The sequence below is a fragment of the Canis aureus genome, chromosome 14 (genome assembly GCF_053574225.1).
Source record: "Canis aureus isolate CA01 chromosome 14, VMU_Caureus_v.1.0, whole genome shotgun sequence".
In the NCBI taxonomy this organism is placed as follows: Eukaryota; Metazoa; Chordata; class Mammalia; order Carnivora; family Canidae; genus Canis; species Canis aureus.
The window spans coordinates 46,258,645-46,271,642 of NC_135624.1; the positions used below are offsets into that span (position 1 = coordinate 46,258,645).

Sequence of the window (12,998 nt, forward strand, 5' to 3'; positions counted from 1 at the left end):
CATACTGCTGGTGGCAATGTGCATGACAGTGGAACTTAAATACAGGAAAATTTGGAAGCATCTATCAAAATTACAAATGTACATTTTTTTTTAACCTTCGGGTACACTTGCCCACAGACACAACTGTATGTACAAAGTTGTTCACTACAACACTGTTTATAATTGCAAACTTAGCAAACTGAAGTTTGTAAACATGATGAAAATGGGTTGCTTTCAAAATAAGAAAAAACCTAGTAACCGTTTTGAGATACACAAACACATCACACACACACACACACATTCACCCACACTAAAGAAAACAGATCAGGAGAGTAGAAGTGGAAAAATAGTCTGATAGCTGCATTTTGGGACAGGAAGCATGCCCAATCCTCTTACAGATTTAGAAGAAGTAAAAGAAATGACCTTTACTGAAGAAATGGTGTGGGATATAGCTCCTTAAAGAAAATTCAGCTACTAAACCAGTCCATTAGTATCTAGGGCAAGAACTTTTTCAAGTCTTTGAAAATGTTTGAAGTCTGAAAAATATACATATATTGAAACTAAAGCAAGAAAACTGCATAATTAAAATTAATTAATAAATGTCTATACAATTTTTCATATCAATTAGACAATAATTTAGCTCACTTTGTATTTAGGTAGAACAATACTGAATTGATACAAAAATTCACTTTAGCATGTTGACTTCAGTACAGGCCTGGATTTCCAAAGGAAAGAGTACCTAACAGTATTTCAACTGTTCTCAGTTCAATGAAAAGGTCTTAGTTTAAGATATATAGAGACCTTAAAAATAATAAGGTAGAAACAAAGTGTCCATCAACAATAAATGGATAAACAAAATACAACATATACACAAAATGGAGAATTATTCAGTCATAAGAAGATAGATGAATCTCAAAAACCATATGCTAAGTGAAGTAAACCGACACCAAAAACAAAAAACAAAAAATAATAGAGACACAATGTAGATCAAAGATTACCAGGGTCTTGGTGGAAGGGAAAATGGGCAGTTATTGTTTAATGAGTATAGTTTTCTCTTTGGAATGATGAAAAAGATTTGGAAAATAGTGAAAATATTGTGAAAATAGTGAAAGCAAATGATTGTACAACACTGTGAATGTAATTAATGCCACCAAATTATACACTTAAATATGGGATATTTTATGTTATATATCCACAATAAAAAAAAATGTTTTAAAAAGAGCGTATGGAGATACACCTCACACCAGTCAGAATGGCGAACGTTAACAGGAAAACCACAGATGTTGGCAAGGATGTGCAGAAAGGGGAACCCTTGCACATTGTTGGTGGAATGCAAGCTGGTGCAGCCATTCTGGAAAACAGTATGAAGTTTCTCAAAAAGTTGAAAATAGGGCAGCCTGGGTGGCTCAGTGGTTTAGCACTGCCTTCAGCCCAGAGCATGATCCTGGAGAACCAGGATCGAGTCCCACGCCGAGTTCCCTGCGTGAAGCCTGCTTCTCCCTCTGCCTGTGTCTCTCTGCCTCTCTCTCTCCTCTCTGTATATTCTCATGAATAAATAAATAAAATCTTTAAAAAAAAAAAGTTGAAAATAGAGCTACCCTATGACCCAGCAATTACACTACTGGGTATTTATACCAAAGATACAGATGTAGTGATCCGAAGGGGCACCTGCACCCCAATGTTTATAGCAACACTATAGGTCCACAATAGCCAAACTGTGGAAAGAGCCCAGATGTCCACTGACAAATTAATGGGTAAAGAAGATGTGATAGATAGATAAATATATAGATATAGATATACAGATATATAGATATAGATATAATGGACTACTCAGCCATCAAAAAAAAATGAAATCTTGCCATTTGCAACAACTTGGATGGAATTAGAGGATACTATGCTAAGTGAAATAAGTCAATCAGAGAAAGACAATTATTATACAATCTCATTCATTTGTGGAATTTAAGAAACAAAACAGAGGATCATAGGGAAATAAAGGAAAAAATAAAACAAGACATAATCAGAGAGAGAGAGATAAACCATAAGACACTCTTAATTATAGGAAACAAACTGAGAGCTGCTGGAGGGGAAAGGGTGGAAGATGGGATAACTGGGTGATGGACATTAAGGAGGGTGTATGATGTAATGGGCACTGAGCATTATGTAAGTGTGATGACCCACTGATCTACACCTCTGAAACCAATAATACAGTATACGTTAATTCACTGAATTTAAATTTTTTAAAAGTGCATGGAAAGTGGTTTGTAACTACTGCCATTTTAATGATGATTAATTTGTATTTATCTAGCTGATGAACTCACTTCTCTACTGATTCTAAAATGCCCTAAAATGCTTCCAATAGTTTGTAACTTAAGCATCTCAATTCTGAGAGAGTTCAATTGAGTTTTGATTTTATTTTCTCCAGTATTATAACAGGCTTAACTAACAACAACGAGAGAAAATATATTTCATTTGATAATAAAACAATTTTTTAATTTATGCTATGAATACTAACACACATAGTCCCAACTCACGTTAATTTCACAAATGTATTAATTTTACCAGGGCTGTTACAAAAATGAAGTTACATAAAACTTATGGCAATGAGACTGTGTGTGTGTAAACTATTTAACACAATGCTCAGCACAGAATAGGTACTTAGTACTGCACAATGGTATATGGAGAACATAAACCATAGATAGAACTATGTTTAGATCTATATTAATCTCAAAAAGTAGTGTGCAGAATCAGGATAAAACTTTAAATACTTTATTTTAGACCATGTCAATCTCCTAAATCCTCTTTTATATCATTGTCCAGACCAATGGCTACTATGAAATAAATGTCAATCTTTTCATTATAAATTCATCCACTGAAAAAGACTGGTTTTGAAAAATACTCTTAGCAACTAGGATTTAAAACAGTCTTTTTCAGGGACACCTGGGTAGCTCAGTGGTTGAGCATCTGCCTTGGGCTCAGGCCATGATCCTGGAGCTCCAGGATGGACTCCCCCATCAGGCTCCCCGCAGGGAGCCTGCTTCTTCCTCTGCCTGTGTCTCTGCCTCTCTCTGTGTCTCTCATGAATAATTTTTTTTTAAAGTATAGAATGAGAAATCTGCTTCAGATTAGAAGTTTCCAAATGCAAAGAAAGATTTGGTTATCACTGTATTAGGGGAGAGAAGATAAAGATAACATTAGTTGAAGAAAATTTTCAACAGAGTCACAAAAAATATTCAGCTTGACTTCTATCAAAGATTCAATTTAAAAAAGATTCAATTAAATAAGAATACTGTTCTCTAGGCATTCTGTCTAAAAAAGTTTTTCTATATTACGATTTAATTACAGAAAATATCTGCACAATATTACCCAAACATTCTATTTCCTAAAAGATTACCTTTTCAGTAATGCCTACTGTTGGCCATTTGGTTACTATTCTTTATTGAAACTTGAAGGCATCTGTGAGTTTAGGAGCCAATCTTAATTAGTTAGAAAAACATCTGAAATTTTACAAATTGTCCCTGTCTTCCAATATTGTATTAATCTTCTCAGGCTGCTAAAACAAAATAGCATACACTAGGTGGCATAAAAAACAGAAATTTATATCTCACAGTTTTAGAAACTGGAAGTCCAAAGATCAAACTACTGGCAAATTTGGCTCTTGCTGACAGCTCTCTTCCTGGCTTGCAGTATGTCCTAACTCTTGTGTCTTGACACAGAGCTCTGGTCTCTTCCTCTCCTTATTCCTAATTATAATTTTTATACACCTGATGACAATCCATTATGAGGGCTCCACTCTCCTGGCCTCATCTAAACTTCATCTCCCAAAAGCTCCACCTCCTAATACCATCACATCAGAAGTTGGGGTTGCAACAACTGATTTTTAGGGAACACAAACATTCAGTCCATAGCACATACTTTGCAACCACATTTAATTTGAAGTCAACACAGAAACGTAAACATATTTCTGAAATATCATCTCATTATAAAAAGTATCACTCTGCATACTTTTCTTAAGTTTTTTAGAGTGTCCTCATATACTGGTGTGCATCAGACTCACAGGGGAACCTGTGCAATATAAAAATAAGATCTAATCCAAACATGTGATTATAGATATAAATTAATGAAAACAATTAACCTGGGTTTTCTAGAGAAGAAAACTACTGGCAGAAGAAAATCCCTCCTATATAAATAATCAAAGCAGGATACTGGAAGTTTAAAAAGAAAAACTCTTTAATCTGACTCCTTTGCAGATTCATAACTAATTTTTGATTATTATAGTCCCCTGATCTCTTTTGGAAATCTAATGCAATCTTCAAGTCATAGTCATCAAATATTAATGGCCCACTAAATCATACATTTGTTTATAATCAGGAATATATAATTTTGGGAAAAGGATTCATCATTAGGATGAGATGAGGCTCTTAGAAAAGTAATGACAATTAAATATCCATGAAGGGATTTTTGTAACATTCTGCTTTATCTTATACTGCCTCATGCTGCTTGTTGCCACAATTCAGAAACACCAAAGAGCAAGGTAGGATTATAAGAAAGACAATAATAATAATAAGATTTATAAATGAAGACAATATAGGCCAGAACTATTCATTCCAAAAGACTGAGGTTGAAAAACTGAAATAACTATAAACAAAGAAGACATGGAAAAAGTAAACATGAGTATTTACTGAATCCTAGATACCTAAAACACAAATCTAGAAAACAGTATGTTCTTTGAAGTATATTACTATGTTTCACAGATCAAGCAAGCAGCCTGCCAACTATAACCAAAACAGTTTCAAAAAATTTTAGTGAATTTACATATTCTAGATAGGCATCAAATTATGAAAGTTAAAAGGTATTTAGGTTACCATCCCTATTCTATGGCATTTGAAATCATGCCAAAAAATCATGCTATCTCAGAGGCAACACTTTCAAAGGAAAAAAAAAATCATGAATAAACTACTCCTAGATCTTACACTGAAAATAATTTATATCATCTGTAATATTTTAAGTGACTTAATACATTTCAGATATAAGATATATAAAATGCATATATACATATTTGAGAAAACCACTGTCAAATTTCATTAGACGAGGTAGGTAATTAGCATTCTTCATTAGATGAAGAGTGCAGATGGGGAGTATGGTCACAGGAGCCAAAATACTTGTTATCAATGTTAGTTGTTCTTTGCTTTTTCAGGAAGACTGGACTTGTGCCACCGAAAAGTATTTAATTCTCTATCAGACCCTGGTGGTCAGCCATCAAAGCATAATGTGGTCTTTTTAATCCTGAGTAGAGTAAACGTATGGACTATTATGTGATGGAACAAACATGTCTTGATGCCTTACTGGTATTTATAGCTTCTCTTAAGTGTGTGGTAGACTGGAGACGGTTGGTCAGTCATTATTCGAATATGGATCATTGGCAGCTTTCCTCTTATTCATCTTCTGGAAAACCCCATGTGGTACAGTTAGAAGAAATGGTAATGTACTCAAATTTCTTTCTGTAGCTTATCCTGAGACATGAGAATTCTGAATGACACCTGGCCCAATCCCAGACATTTTATTCTACATTGATTTTGCCTTTCCTGAAGCTTCTTTCATTTCAAAATCCATACCAAAAAAAAAATCACCTCAAAATCAAACCCTGAAATCAATGCCAATATCCCTGGACCCTCTTTTTGAAGCAGGTTCTGGAGCACTTCGTGCTTTTTCAAAACATCAACTGATTATACTTTTTATGCTTTATTTCAAGATCGTTTTCTCATTTTAACTCCTTTGAGTCTCTGTGGTTTTATAAATAGTGCCCTTATTATGGTCTGCTTCTGGCTTTCCTTACAGACTTTGCCCAGAGTCCCGGAGTAGAGCAGCCTATTTTTGTGCTCTCTTGAGGAGGCTTGTTCCCCAGCTCCCCCACCTCCCTCATTGTGAGTCTGTTCCAGGCTGTTGACTGCCTGATGTTTTGATGTCTCTCTCCATTAACTAACTCTTGCCTTTCAGCCACTGAGCTTCAGTTTCTTGTTTACTGCCTTCCTTGTTACAGCTCTTGGCTTGCCGCTTTAGTCTGTATGTCAACAGAATCTTTGGCAACTTCCTGTGTCATCTCTTGCCTCTCCTTCTCCACAGACTGCTTTTCACCAATTTGATTTTCCAAAGATAGCCTGTCAGCAGTTCAAAGTGTGGCTTCCGTCCCTAGTCTCTTCAACTGTGCTCATTTTAATTATTACCATGAGGCAGCAAGGCTGCCACACAAAAGTGACCACCTAGACTGTCTCACAGAAAAAGCACAAAGATTTAAGTCCTGCTCAGGGTGCCTGAAATCCCAGATGACAGATCCATTTCTATAATTTCAAAAATCTTACTATCTTCAGAAAAGCTTGAGCATATTGCAAATAGTCTCTTCTGCTTACCCTTAGGATTTTCTACCTACACTACTGTGGTACTTACCATACTACATATTCTATCTTTTTTTTTTAAGATTTTATTTATTTATTCATGAGAGACAGACAGAGAGAGAGAGAGAGAGAGAGAGAGAGAGAGAGGCAGAGACAAACGTAGAGGGAGAAGCAGGTTCCATGCAGGGATCCCAGTCCCCAGGATCACACCCCAGGCTGAAGGAAGCACTAAACCGCTGAGCTTCCGGGGCTGCCCCATATTCTATCTTATATTGGATCCTATATTGTAACTAATATTGTTTCTGTCCCCCAGAAGACTGTAAGCCATCTCATAGGAATGGCATTCCAGTCCTTGTATCTTACTGTCCAAGATAGCTGCTGATCTGAGAAACATAAATATAGGTGGGCAGGTAAGAAACTTCAGCTATTGACTTCTAGTATACTAACTTTTTTGGGGGGAGGGAGTAGACTCAATGCCAAACATGAGGCTCCAACTCACAACTGAGAGATCAAGAGTCACACTCTCTACCAACTGGGCCACTCAGGCACCCCTAGAGGTTCAATTCCATATGTTTCTTTTAATTGTAATACTAGTATGTTAGAGAACTGAGTCAGTTGCAAATAACAACGGCTGAAACAACATGGTAAATTCTTCTCACATAATGAGAATTCCATGGTAAAGTGCATTACTGGTATCAATTTGGAAGTTCAAGGATGTCATGTCTAAAATCTAAGTAATTCTCCTGGCCTTTCAGGGTTACAAGGTAGCTGTTCCAGTTCCTGTCACCATGTGTAGCTTCCGCAAATAAGGAAGAAAGAAAGGGCCAGAAGACAAAATGACTGCTGTATCAAGAAAGCAAAACCTTCCCAGAAATTCCATCAGATTTCTGATTATATTTCACTAGACAGAATTATAGGAGATTGTTTTGCATAATAACAAGAAGGATGAGAAAATTAGGGGCTTGTGTTTTTTTCTTCTTTTTTAATTTTTCTGCTTACAACAATAGTAGGACTCCATAAGAAGAAAAGGAGAATAACTATTAAATCACAGGAAACCTCTGTCAGAGTGAAACTAATGAGAAGGAGTGCTAGCAGAGAGTCAGTGTAAATAAAAATACAAACGTAAGAGAGTCAATGTAAATAAAAGGAGAGCCTATGAAATCAACTGAAGGCTGCTTCACCACCCCGCCCAGTAATGGCTGACAGTCAGACATTTTGATGTGTAAGCTTTAAGCCCTACTGAGGCATAAGCTTCATGGGAATCCTAATATAGTATCTTTCTATTTTTTATCCAGCCTCTTCATAGGCTTCACAAATAAAGTTTTCCTGAGCACTTTCTATATATCTGGCACTGTGATACGCTGAGTAAAATAACATAATTGTCTTCAAGCTGCCCACTTTGAACTGAACTTTTCAGTAACAGAAGTGAGCACAGTGTCATGCTGTGGGCCACTGAGGAGGCATTTAACTGCAATGGGGTGTGTGTTTGTGGAGTGGGAGTCCAGTGAGAGAGTTGCCACAGAAAGAGAAAGTGGAGCTCACCAAATGATGTGCAGAAGGATGTTACTGGCACAGAGTACTAATACATAAAGGCATAGGAAGGCAAACAAAGTAAAAAAATATTCTGGGATTTTTTAAGATTTTTAGTGGTACAAAAGCACAGAATTCAATGGCAAAAGGCAATGGTACTGAGAGAAATTAGAAGAGAGGTAAGCAAGAACGAAAGGGTCTTTTTAGACAATGACACACTAAACTATTTTTAAAAATTTTATTTATTTATTCATGAGAGACACAGAGAGACGGAGAGGTAGAGACACAGGCAGAGGGAGAAGCAGGCTCCATGCAGGGAGCCCAACGTGGGACTTGATCCCGGGACTCCAGGATCATACCCTGAGCCAAAAACAGGCACTTAACCGCTGAGCACCCAGAAGTCCCAACACTAAACTATTTTAAACTCATATTAGTTTCATGCTTTAGTAAAATTTTCCTGGTGCCACAGTTTACTGGGAACAGATAACAGTGGAAAGAGGGATTTCAGTTAAAGGACTATTCCAATTGTTCAAATGAAAAATATGAAGGCCAATCCCAAAACAATACCAGAGGAATTGGAAAAAAAGAGAGAGAGAAAGAGAGAGACTCCATAGACATTAAACAAGTAAAAGTTTAAAAAACATATTTACCAATTGCTGTGTGTGTTGGAGGTGGGAGGCAGGCAGGAAAAGCAAGTATAGAGATGGAATAGAAATGACAGTAGAAAAATAAGACAACTTCCCTTTCTTCACTCATTCAGTGATTCAATAATGATGACTGACCGGGCACCTGGGTGTCTCAGTCAGTCCAATGTCTGCCTTCAGCTTAGGACATGATCCTAGGGTCTTGGGACCAAGATCTGCATCAGGCTCCCTGCTCAGTGGGGAGTCTGCTTCTCCCTCTACCTTCCCCCACTGCTTGTGATCGCTCTCTCTCTCTCTCCCCCTCTCATGCGCTCACTCTCAAAAAAATAAATAAAATCTTAAAAACAAAAATAATGATGGGGACGCCTGGGTGGTTCAGTGGTTGAGCACCTGCCTTCGGCTCAGGGAGTGATCTCAGGATCTCAGGATCCAGTCCTGCATTGGGGTCCCCGTAGGGACCCTGCTTCTCCCTCTGCCCGTGTCTCTGCCTCTGTGTGTGTGTGTGTGTGTGTGTGTGTGTTTCTCAAGAATAAAAAAAATAATAATAATCTAAAAAAATAATGATGATGGAGACAGTTTTCCTATAGATAATATATGTTTGGATTAAGACATAATATACACACCTATTCATAGCAATGTCTATACATCTGACCCAAGCACAACATGAAGTAACCTCACCAAGAAAATAGTCACTCTGCCATAGAGAAACCTAATAATGTAGTCTTGGATCATGGTTGAACAGCCTAGATCCTAGAGCAAATCTCAAGGACCTAGAGAATAATATAAACCAGATATTATTAAGCAAAAAACAGGTCTGATCAAGACCGTGCTTCCAGAGTGAGGCACTTAAAAACCTTTAAAACAACTTACTAACAAAATGAGAAACTTATTACACTGGCCTCGGTAGCAATTAAAAAATAAAATATGACATCTAAAATACCAGATAAAAGTTCTTAAACCATAAGGAAAATGATGCAGGCTTCACAAAGCCAATCCATGCTTCAATAGAAGAGCAAGATATCCAGGAATAGATTACGGTCCCAGGTTCAGAGAAAACCAACCCAAGTGAGGAGTTGAAAGCATGCGACAGTTTCTAAAACTAGCATTATATTATCCTTTTTTATTTTATGCATAAAGGTGCCTTAAGGTTCACTAACTCAATAGTTCTTATCACTGCTGTTACCAGCTCAGCCATGCTAATAACAAGGACTCCCTTAATGCACTGCCTGGTTTGAAGGAAAAAAAAACTGCACATTAGAATGAACAGTGCCCACAGTAATTCTGGCTTCCAGACAAGGGTAGCCATATTAAAGAATCCATCTCTTCTTTTTCAGATTTGTTTCCTCTAGGTTCATGCATTGGAGACTATTGGACCTTAAGGGCTATGGGGTCAACAAATTAGCGGAAAGAGTATGATTAAAGCAAATACATAGTAGAGTTGTTGTGAGCTAACTTTAAGTCAAAGAGATCTCAATTAGAATCTTGGCTTTTGCACTTATCAGGTTTCTTAGCCTTTCTAACAATAAATAGAGAAATTTCTTAGCCTCATTAACAATAAATAGAGAAATGACTGCACTTAGTTTACAGAATTATTGTGAAAATAAATGCTTGTGAGGCACCCAGCCCCAAACCTGGCATAAATAAGTCTGAAATAGATACTAACATAACAGATGGATTAAAACATCTTTCAAGGGGAGTGATTCCAATATCCCTTTTACAGAAGAGACTGAGGCTCTGAGAGGGTCATTGTTCAAGGTCACGATGCTAATAAATATGAGAACCAGGATTCAAATGCAGATCTACTGTGGTTGATAGTAGATTGCTCCGATTTTTTTTTATTCTACATCTTAGAAGATATAATATCCAGGACTTAGTGTTAATACTGTGCTGAGCTTACAGCTTCAGAATTAAATGAAAGAGGAACATACAGAAGAAAACAAAAGCAAAAGCAGTCTACTGCAAACAATTCAGTACTACAGCCCTGTACATGACCAAGTTTAGAACACAGAACCTATGAGAAATGGTTAAGACAACCAAGATAATTAGTCTGGAGAAGAGACAGTAGGAGGAAATATAATTGCAATTATCCAATTTATAGAAATGTAATTTAGAATATTATGTACACTTTCAGTTTGCAAAGATGGTTTAATTATTCCCAAAAGACTAAAAATTAAATGTAATGAAAATGACAGTTTTTTGTTGTCAGTTTTGAATAAGAATTTGTGGGGAAGGGGGTGATTTCAGAGGACAGAAGAGAGCTCTATTTATGCATCATGGATGAATTACTATGTATATATTCGCAAGTTCTATAGCTATAGGGGAGCTGCTTAGAAGGGAATATTAAAATCTGAATTTAAAAAAACCTGAATTACTTTTCACATGATGTATATTTCAAAAACAAAATGTAATGTCTGAACTTTCATCTTTAATTATTAAAATGCCCAAGAGTTTACCAAAAAGAAACTTCACAGCAATTTTCCACTTAACAAAGTTATTACCAGCAAAGAATTTGATTATGCTATAAAAATTTTTCAGAATGTAATTTCACACTTACTAAGTGATATATTATTTCCCATTATCTTGAACTGAAGCATTTTAGGGATTAGATATTTCCAAATTCTACTTTTAAACTGACTCCAGATATAACAATCAACTAGGGAAATAAAAAAATTGAAAGCGTATTTCTAGATAGTTACACATCATACTGATCAAATCAACCTAATATTTAAAAAGGCCCATCACCAACTAATAGCAAATAGATCTTAAAAACCAATGTCTAAATTTCTCATAAATATATAATTCCACAATCACACCAGGGGGCGCTCTTAACACTGAAATGATGGATGACATATTTCTAAAACACATGGTGGTCTCAGTTGGCCAAAATGAGATTTTTTTCTAGGCATGCAGTACTCGCAACAAGTGCTTATCTCTTGAAAATGTTTGCTGGCAACACACACATTTTCTTTTACATCCAAAATGTTTGCGTTGTTAGGACTATCAAGTTAGTCTATCAAGTAAAACATTTTCTGCTGATAGGAAACATCTTATTTTGGAAACATTTGTCTATTTAGACTGGCATCTGTCTCTTATTCTTTCTGTGGTTATGCTGATTCTCAATAGTCAACAGAGTGCTTAGGAGTACATAAAACTTTGAAAATGGTTTCACTGCCCAATTTATTTTTTGCAAAATTTCCTACCAGACCTTCAAGTCCCCTGACCCCCTACCCCCTCCACACACACCATAAAAAGGGGATCATCTAAAACTGACACACACCGTGAAATTTTCATCTGAGTGGTATGGGCCTTTTCTATAGTTTCTCATTACCTGGTAAGAACTCTGAAGCCCAGATCCTCTCTTCGGAAAGTTCAAGATTCAGATTCCTAAAAATATAATTAGAAAATCAGTGTGAGACTTCAAGGAAATTAAAAAACAAAAAAGGCAAAAGCTAAGTTTGGGCTATATTACCCAGAGAAAAGTCACCATTTACTGCTCTGTTAATAGTAAATATTTTTATACAAATGACATCTGATTAAACTTTAAATAACAACCTAAAATCAAAAGGAAAGAATCATAAAATTTGTGAAAGAGGAACACAGCTACCAGTCTTCCAACAGTATTAGAGGAGGTTTGTAAACTGAGTCTCCCAACCCACGTAGTTAAGATTATCCCCTTCTTTCTACCAGCTGCCTCTATGAGTCATCATCTACCTGTGCCTAAACTGAAACAGGAAAAGTTCTAAACAAAGATTAACCAGGTATGAATAGACAGCAGGTTGCTACCTAGGATAGGGAGTTCAGAGAAACAAGAATGGACCTACCAACTGTTTGCACCCTAAATGAATTCACGACGATACTAAGGTCTCAAATCCTGTTGACAAGAACAAATTCTTCATTGTAGAACAAGAGTAAGGTTTAAAGTAAAACTACAATTTAAAAAAGTATTTCTTTCATCTATTTCTTTAGATCAAAGTATATGTGAATGATGGGAAGTCCTGCCTACACAGAAGTAGATTTTAATACAATTTTTGACAATGTGAAGAGGAAGGATGAAAAGAGGTCAGGCTAGGGAGGAGAAAAGCCTGCAGGAAGAGTATGTTAGCAGTCAGGTGACTGCTGTTACCTCCATTATTCCCTCTTGATCTTTGGAGTGAAACAATTACCAAGAGGTTCACCAAGGCAAACGAAGCCTTGTTTGATAAGAGGGGACCATCTGACCTGAACCAATCCGGCATATGGTAAAGCCACATAAGTTTCTGTCAATAGCAAAGTTAGAGAGGAGTGATGTTTGGGGTTCTCTGTGGCCCACTTTGTTAGAAGTAAGCCCTGAGCCTGCTACTAGAAAAGAGAGATAAGAGTCTGCTCCCCACTAGGACTGGAATGTTGCCAGGAAGCCATCAATTTAGATGGCTTAGATGGTGACCTATAATTTAGATAAAATCTTGCCACCTGAAGA

General features: G+C 36.6%; 1 protein-coding gene across 1 annotated transcript in view; it reads right to left on the reverse strand.

The window, feature by feature from the left end:
• Window positions 1-12,998, reverse strand: part of GABRA4 (gamma-aminobutyric acid type A receptor subunit alpha4) — a 218,039-nt gene that overhangs the window by 79,564 nt on the left and 125,477 nt on the right. The window contains exon 9 of the mRNA XM_077847917.1: window positions 11,871-11,926. Coding sequence (XP_077704043.1) covers window positions 11,912-11,926 — 15 coding nt within the window. The 3' untranslated portion in view covers window positions 11,871-11,911. The remainder of the gene's footprint in view (window positions 1-11,870; window positions 11,927-12,998) is intronic.